Genomic DNA, 8430 nt, shown 5'->3' on the forward strand with positions numbered 1-8430 from the left:
CACCAGCGCCCTGCCGTCTGGAATTCATGCTGCAAATGAAACCTGTGCTGACAAGAGCGCTCCTTAGCAGCCAAGGACTGTAGAGCCCGCACCACGTGCTAGGGAGCGCCCAGCGCTGTTTTTCTCATCAAAATCCCCAAGGCAATGGCAGCAGCAGGAGATGAATAATAGGAAAGAGCCACAAACCCAGAGGGTGGAGAGAGAAACGAGCCTGCCCACTGCTCTTTAAGGAGAGTGAAAATCTAAAGATAAATGTTCCTTTTTACTTTCCCACTAGAAGAAATCCGCTCAGCCTTTGGGCAAGATAATCACAGGAGGGTGAGAGATCCCAGGGAAAATACAGAAGTTGCTGGGACACACCCACCGTTAAAATAGCTGGAGCAGTAGAATGCAGGCGGTGAGGAAGGTGTGGGAGAGGAGGCGTCGGTTAATGCGCTCCAGCCCAGACTAAGGAAGAGCCCACCCACACCCATGAGGACCCAGCGAGGAGAGGGGGAAATGCTTGGAGAGGGGCCACTCCCAGTGCGGATCAGATTTCCCGGGGAAGGGCGGCCCGGGATGCGCGGGCGCAGGGGCGGGGCCAGGCTGCGCTGGGTGTAAGAGCCGCTGGGTGACTCTGTGGCTGCGGCTCTGGACACGGCTCGCTCACAGACATTGGCAGAGTGAAAAGTGGGATTAAATGACTGCCCCAGAAAGGAGCCAGCGCCGTAACCGGATCCCCTAGGTGTGGACGGAGGAGCCCAGCACCACCATAATTGCTGCTCCAAAACGGCTGCCGATAGCATCCCGGCGCGCCTGATCCGGTTCCCCTCATTACCGCAAGGCCGTATAAGTGATTCTTTGTGGCAAGCCAATTAAAAAGCTACCTCTTTCGGGGAACTGTTTTGCTTCACCGCCGCTCTGCGCAGGGCTGGAGCCGGGAGGTGGCGGCGGGCGGGCACAGGGGGGCATTGTGGGAGAGGGGGTCGGGCAGTACGAGAGAACCCACCGGACCTCGTCTCTCATGAATGGGGCTTTTCTCGAGCGCACACAGAGCCCGATTCACAGGTCTCCGCGAGGAACCAGTTTAAATAAATACGGGCAGCGTTTCAGCCCCATCTGGAAGCCATCGCTGCCAATCTCCCAACGCAAACAAGCCTCACAAAGGAGGATTGAGATCTCTCCCCTGAGCCAGGGGCACTGTCGGAGGCGAGGGCTCTGAAATGCAGATGAGGGTCAAAGACGCCGCCGCCAATAAGTTTCTCAAACTCGTGGAAAGATGGGGAGGAGGGGTGTGGCCGAGCTCTAGGTTTCTGACATTCCTGACGTCCATGCAGACTGCGCATTTCCCCACGTCACACCTAGGGGTCCGCTGACCCCAGGCGGAGGGGTTACAAAGGTGGGATGCTCCAGGGCGCAAAATCAGCCTCTCGGATGCAGAATCACACTCCCTCTGGGAAGAGGAGGAGCGACTGGAAGGTGTGGGCCGGAGAAGCTGTGGAATCACTACCTCCCAGGAAAGATGCGGCGGTGAGAGAGCTCTACCGCTTAAGCAAGCGACCCTAATACCGGATGGAGAATTTAAGAATTATTTTAAAGTCACCTAGCTAATTCCATTGCGAACTAAGGCAGGGGTCAGTCAAGAAGACATCTTTGTGGGCGTGTGCTTGCAAATTTAGTACAAAAATATAGTCACTCTGAGTCCAGGCCACGTATAGTCACGCTGTATTCCTCAAATGCCCGGGAGCGCCCCTCCAGCTCAGCGCACTACCGAGTGACCCGGCCAGAGTCTCCTGCTCCCGGTTCCTCGCAGCTGCGCCGCAGGCACCAGCCCTGCCCCCGCCGCGCTAATAAACGGAAAGCCCGCCTGAGCCCGCCGCCTTCCACGCTATCCCTGGAGACAGCCTGGTGGCAGGAGAGGGCCCACAGAGCCTCGAAGGCAAAGAACTTTGATTCCCCCTGCCGAAGAGTTTCCCTCTGCGATTGATTTACAATCTGTAACATACAAAGACAGGGCTGGAATCCCAGCCGTCGGAAACGTGCCCAAACACGTGGAAAAAAAAAAATCCTCTCTACCTAATACACTTTCCAGGCTTCGTTTGTCCTGAATATAATCCCAGACAGTGGACCTTACCAAAGGAGGGGTAGAAAGAAAGGTGCAGTCCGAACAGCCTTTGGACCCGACTACAACAGCCATCTCTAACTCTACCGGTTGAAATAGTTGTAGCAATCGTAGCAATCGACCAGCTTGCCCCGCTTCCCTGACACACACACACACACACACACACACACACACACACCCCCACCACGCAGCCTGACTAGGTGAGTTCCAGAATTTAGAAAAGTAACTCATTGTAGTACCTCCGGGCGGCGGGGAATGGGGTAAGACCGCGGGGAAGGGGGCGCTATTTTCGGGGGCATTTGAAAAGCACGGTCTGGTTGGAATATTATCGTCTTTCAGACGATCTCTCCTACTGGAAGTTTCTGTACCCTTTATCAGAAGACAGGCGCAGGCGGACAGAGGGAAGTCGAGATGAGCGCAAGGGCTGCACCTTGCTCCAGGGCCCCCTGGGTGGGGAGAGTACCCTAAAGAGGCGCTGAGGTCTCAGAGGGCCTCTCCGAAGCCATTCTTTGTGGCCTGGGATCTCAGCCCACCAGTGTCAGAGTGTTAGTCCCCTTTGTCTAACTCTCCTTTGAGCCCACCAGCCACCAAGCCTTGAACAGGCTGTGAAGTCAACCCTTTGGCGTTTGCTTGCTCCCTCGCTCGCGTTCTCTCTTTTCTACTTCTCCTAAGTTCGATGAGTTAAGATCTGTTTTTGCAGAACTCGAAGTGCTTCGAAGAGGCGAGCTGCGTGCATGTGCGCCTAATTATCAAAGCTGGTGGAAAACAGCGCATTTATATCTGTGCGCAAACTTCTCCCAGCCAACACTTTGCAAGTTCAGTATTCTAGCGCAACGTAAGGACCTGCAAATACTTGCAACCGCGATGGGCACCGAGGACCCTGGGACAGAGTCCTTGACTCCCAGAACTCTGCTCGGTGAACTCCTGCGTGTCCTGTGCCTAAGTCAGCGAGCTACGACCCCGGGAGCTGTTTTAGCCCGGAGCCGCGGGCTCCAGAGCTGGAGCGGGCCGGGAGAAGGATGCTGAGGGACGCATAGAAGGCAGGCAGGGGCAGGGGACGACTTACGGACATCCTGGCCCTGACACCGAAGGACAGCGGCGACGAGCAGCGTCAGCAGCACCAGCGTCTGGGGAGCCCCGAGGCGAATCATGGCTCACCGCGGGGCCTGGCTGAGCCGGGCCCGGGCGGAGCGCAGCGAGGCGGCAGGAGCACAGCGCGGGTCCGGGTCTCTACCGCGCCCTCATGCAGGAGGCCCTTGGAGCAGGAGGAAGCGGGAGACCCGGCAGCCCAGCAGCGCTCTGCGTCTTCTCCCCGCCGCGGCGCCCGTTATATGCGCCCGGCCCCTTTCGAGGCTGGAGAACTCGCCCAAACCGCGGGCCGCCCCCTGCCCCCCGCTGGGCTGTAACCTGAGCCCCCCGCCCCCGGAGCCCGCCTGGTCCCTGCCAGTGCCCGCACCTGCCCAAGCCGGACCCCCCTCTCTGCGAGTCCCGCTTCCCGCCCCCCACCCCTAGGGCGCCGAGTGGCCTGATCGGGCGGGGCGCAGAGATGGCCCCTGCCCCCCAAACCCGGGGCTGCCGCTCTGCCCCCCTCTGACCACAGGCGGGAAGGGGGGCCTCCGGCCCCTCCCCTCGGAGTTCTGCCGCAGTTGGAGGGGAGGGGGGTGTTTGCAGAGGCACAGGCCGAGAGCCCTAGACCAAGGACGGAAAAGACACGGGAGGGAGGAGGGAAAGCGGTAGAAAGGAGCAGCGGAGGGAGAAGGAGCAGCGGAGGAAGAAGGGGCACCGCGTCGGGCGTTTGGGAATGGGGACAGGGAGGAGCCCATAGAGTTATTCAGAGCCCTAAATCTTGGAGACAAGCTAGCTGAGCCAGGTCTGAAGGGCTGCCCCGACCTGTCTTTTAGCCCTTTCCTGCAGTACCTGGTCCCCAGACTCCCACCTGGACGTTCACAGCGCCTGCCCTCCACCCCTCCCCCATCCAGCTCTGCGATGAAAGCCTCCTCTGGAGTCCAGGCCGAAGTTGGCCTGAGCCGACAGCCAGGAAAGGAGCTGGTGTGTTACTGCACAGAAGGAGACCTGTGTGAAGGTGTGGGGGGCAGGGGCAGGCCCTGGGAAGGAGACTGAAGGAGCCACAGAGGACGGAGGGAGCGGAGACTAAACGGTGCAAGCTGCCTGCTGTCGGGGGACTGTCTAGCTCCAGGCTCAGACGTGGTGTCTGCTCTTCCTGGCTGGGGTCCGGGAGTCCCCCGGGGAGTGGGCACTGCCGGCCGGGGTAGAGCAGCTTTGGCCAGAGACGGTTGGTCACTGCTGCGGCCCTGGCCAGGGATCGGGGAGGCCGATCCAGCTGGCGAGTTCTGTGAGCCGGGGAGAAGCGCCAGAATTTCCCAGTCGGCCCCCTGGCCCTCCGCTTCCCGCCTCACCTCACCTTCCCCGGTGAGCGCCCTCTCTCACCTTAGCCAAACTGCCTTCTCCCCAGGGCTTAGCTGGTCTCTTCTCTTGGTCTCCGGTGCCTCCTTTCATACCAGGGAGGAAACGTCCCCAAACAGACCTTCCTCTTGAGTGATATGGTCCCCCAAAGAACTTTAGGCAAAATGAAACTCAGGATTTGGGATCTGACTTAACCAGAACTTCTGCCCTCCTGGGCAATTTGGTTTCTCTGGAGCTTTCCCCCTAGAAGCTGAGAGCACTTGGAAAAAGCTACTTCTGGGCCTTAGGTTTCCACCAGGGGTCATGGGACCCCATCCCTAGCCTATCAACCTTTGACACTTGTCCTGGTAGAGGCTGGAGTTGCAAGTGCACTGGCTGGAAAGGGAAAGAACTCATTGTTGAAGGAAATACTTCCACGCTTTGTCCAGTCTGGATGGAGATGGGGAAGAATTCAACCACTGTTTCCAGCATCTCCCCTACCTTCCACGGGCCTTACTTGTTTGAGTCTCCATGCTCCCATTCAGGGGCTTGCATTAAGCTCTGGGCTCTTCCCCAGGCCCAATCTCTGCTAGAAAAAAGCTGTTCTCTTGCTAGCAGTGCCTCATGTCCTCTTTGGGGCTCAGAGGATCCTATGCTCTCTACCTGGAAGATAGAATGACCAAATTCCACTCATTTATCAAGACCTCCTAGGTTAAAGCCCCTCTGAGAAGCCTTCTCTGATATCTCGAGAATACAACGTCTCCCTGCCTTTCTGAATCCCCCTGGCATTTATAGCCTAAGCTACATATGTTTTTGTGTAGTTTTAATTTTTTCCCCTTATATCCATTGGTCTTTATTTCATCAATGAGCCTGGAAGATGCTTGGGAACAAGAACTGTGCCTAGCACAATTCTAACACACAGGAGGAGTTAGGAAAGCCCCTGTGGACTAATAGTTTAGATACAACTATAAAGGCATTTATACGACTGACTTCAAATACAAGTTGTCATAAAAATTCAACAGAAAGAAAAGAATTTGGGAGAAAACACTAAAGTATATGGAAAAAATCGAAGCCCAGTTCAGAATGATCTGGTTTAGTGAGCAGCAAAGTGGGACAGACTTTCGTTGCAAATTTGTTCTTAATTTCATCCTCTAGCTCTGTGATTCATCTTTGCCAGTAGACTGTATCTACGTGTAAGAGCTTTGGATTCCTTCCAGCAATCATGGTCCATCTATGAATACAAGTTAAGTTCTCCACCCCCTGTAGGAAAATTTCTTTTCGCCAGCGGTGGGAATTGACATAAGAAAAATAAAATTTAAAATTTAAATTGACAAGCCTAAATAAACTATGGAAATTATTTAAATTATAAAGCCAACTGAACACCAACATTAATATTTTACCCATCTGTGACTCCAAACAACTAATTAAAAACCTCTAATTTGTGACTCAAACTGGAATTAGACCTATATGTAGCACACATATGCAAATCACTGATTTGGAAATTACTTGTCCAACAATCTCACTATCCACACCATACCCAAGCAACTGAAAAGAAGGGGAACTAAACCACTAAATAGCCAGAATTGATGTTATATAAAGCTATGCATTTTGTGCATAGTAGAGCCCTTCTTACTCCTTGTCTGTTAATTCATAGTTTAGGTATTATATTAACACATAATGGCATCTGACCTCACCAATTAGATGCAGAAAACTAGAGGTAAGATAGGAGAGCAGCAATTGTTGATGAAGCACAATGAGAACAGCAAAAAGGGAGAATAAGAGAGGAAACAGAAAAGCAATATGAAATTGACACAACAAATACAAAACATGGTAACCGAAGGTCAGTGGGGTAGGGCCACTGCCCCTACAGTCATCAATGCTTCCAGGGAATATCCTCATCTACAGCATCTGCTGTAGTCCCTGTGATTCATAACTGAAATGTCCAATAAAATGCTAATTTAGGTTTAATGTGGTCTCTTTGAGGAGACAGGTAAATATGTATTCCATATTTTAGAAAGGTTGTAAATAAATGTTCATTCACTTAACGTGAAAAATCTTCTATCATAGCAGTGTCAGACCAATAAGGAAATGCTGCAATTTCTAGAGCTGCTGAACTGAAGACAAAGAGCTTCTGATTTCCCCAGTTGGTAGGAAAAGAGCATCGATGGCTGAGTGTCGCACATGATCAGCTTCACTCACTCACACCTTTAAGTACAATATGGGTAACAGTAGGTAGAACAGTTAGAAATTAAACAGGTACAACAGGGTGCAGTGGCTCACACCTGTAATACCAGAACTTTGGGATGCCAAAGCCAGAGGATCATTTGAGGTCGGGAGTTTGAGACCAGCATGGTCAATATGGTGAAACCCCATCTCTACAAAAATATGAAAATTAGCTGGGTGTGGTGGTGGGCATCTGTAATCCCAGCTACTCAGGAGGCTGAGGCAGGAGAATCTCTTGGACCCGGGAGGCAGAGGTTGCAGTGAGTTGAGATTGCACCATTACACTCTAGCCTGGGCAACAGAGCGAGACTTCATCTCAAAGCAAAAAAAAAAAGAAAGAAAGAAAAAAAAGAAATTAAACAGTCACAATCAGTGTATCTACCCCAAGTCAGCCCAATTCAGAGAAACAGATGGATTAAATCAGCAATATTGTGTTGTACAGACAAAATAACCATTTCACTATTTTTCTCTCTTTTATGGAAGCATTAAATTTAGACTCAGGTTGACATAGCCTTATTGGGAAAGATATTTGTAGAGAGGCTGTAAAGAAAAGATCTCTTTCTCTTCCTCTGCACAAATCCCATTTAAAAATAGTGATAAAGTGAAGAAGGATTCACATTCCAAAGAGGTAAGCCCACCCCAAATATGGCAGGTGGTGAATGCACAGACTTCACACAGCAGCCGTGGCGGAGGGTGAGCCCAGCTTACTCAATGACACTCAGCTTCTGTTGGTTGGGCTCAGTTCAGACAGCCTTTCAAGATGTGTTTATGTTTTCTTTTGGCATTTTTGGGGCAGAGTAACAGGATCAAGACTGTCCAGGATAGGGTTTTCCAGATTTATGGTGTGCATTCCATTCCATAGGAACATAAATGTGTTACTATGTATTCTCAAATGCAAATAGCACTAAGAATCCCACCCAGTCTCCTCTATCCTGTCACAGTGCCATACAAATTCAGCTTAGGACTCGTACTGAACACCTACTTCTGTATGAGATGGGGATACAGAGAAGATTTAGATACCACCTCTTCATCTGTAGAGGAAAAAGGAAAAAAATGATTGTACAAAATGCTGCAAAAAAGGTATCCCACTCTCCCCAACCCCTTAAAAAAAAGAATGAAACAGAAAGAAAGGAAAGAAAGAATGGCATTCTGGAAGCCATGGAGTAAGCTGTGGGGAGGTTTCCTAGGAGAAGTGTGTCTCCAAGCATGGGTGGGGGTTTGAAATTCAGAGAGGTACAGTGAGAGGGCAGGATGGCTCCCAAATGGAAGCAAAGAAGGGCAGATGCACCAGAAGACATGGCAGTGGCCCCAGGACGGCGTGGAGCCATCTGCAGGGCCCTGGGAATAAGACATGGCAGTAAGGGGTGAAGGCAAGGCCAGACATGGAGGACTCCTTGAATGCCACCGAATCCGGCTCAGATCTGCCTTTCTTCTCATTTTCCCCTCTTCTTCTTACCTCCTACTAGTTAGACCTTTGTGGGAAAAGATAAAAGTGTCTGGGCTTTTTAAAGGCTTACATTTTGAAGAAATGTCTGTATTTTTATACAGAAATGATCTTCCCATTTCACTTTAAAAACAAAGACAACAAACTTCGTGCAAAATCTTGCATTTTCTTAAGGTGGGTAACTTTTTGCCTTTAAGGAGCATTTGTCTCTCTCATCAGCTCTTGATGGTTCTGAGATAAAGGAAGAACACAAATGCTT

General features: G+C 51.6%; 1 protein-coding gene across 2 annotated transcripts in view; it reads right to left on the reverse strand.

The window, feature by feature from the left end:
• COL2A1 (collagen type II alpha 1 chain) overlaps positions 1-3639 on the reverse strand; it is a 31661-nt gene extending 28022 nt beyond the window's left edge. For both annotated transcript variants that reach the window (XM_025402318.1, XM_025402317.1), the window contains exon 1: positions 3168-3639. In XM_025402318.1, coding sequence (XP_025258103.1) covers positions 3168-3252 — 85 coding nt within the window. In that variant the 5' untranslated portion in view covers positions 3253-3639. The remainder of the gene's footprint in view (positions 1-3167) is intronic.
• Positions 3640-8430: the final 4791 nt, after the last annotated feature.

Source organism: Theropithecus gelada, chromosome 11 (assembly GCF_003255815.1).
Source record: "Theropithecus gelada isolate Dixy chromosome 11, Tgel_1.0, whole genome shotgun sequence".
NCBI lineage: Eukaryota > Metazoa > Chordata > Mammalia > Primates > Cercopithecidae > Theropithecus > Theropithecus gelada.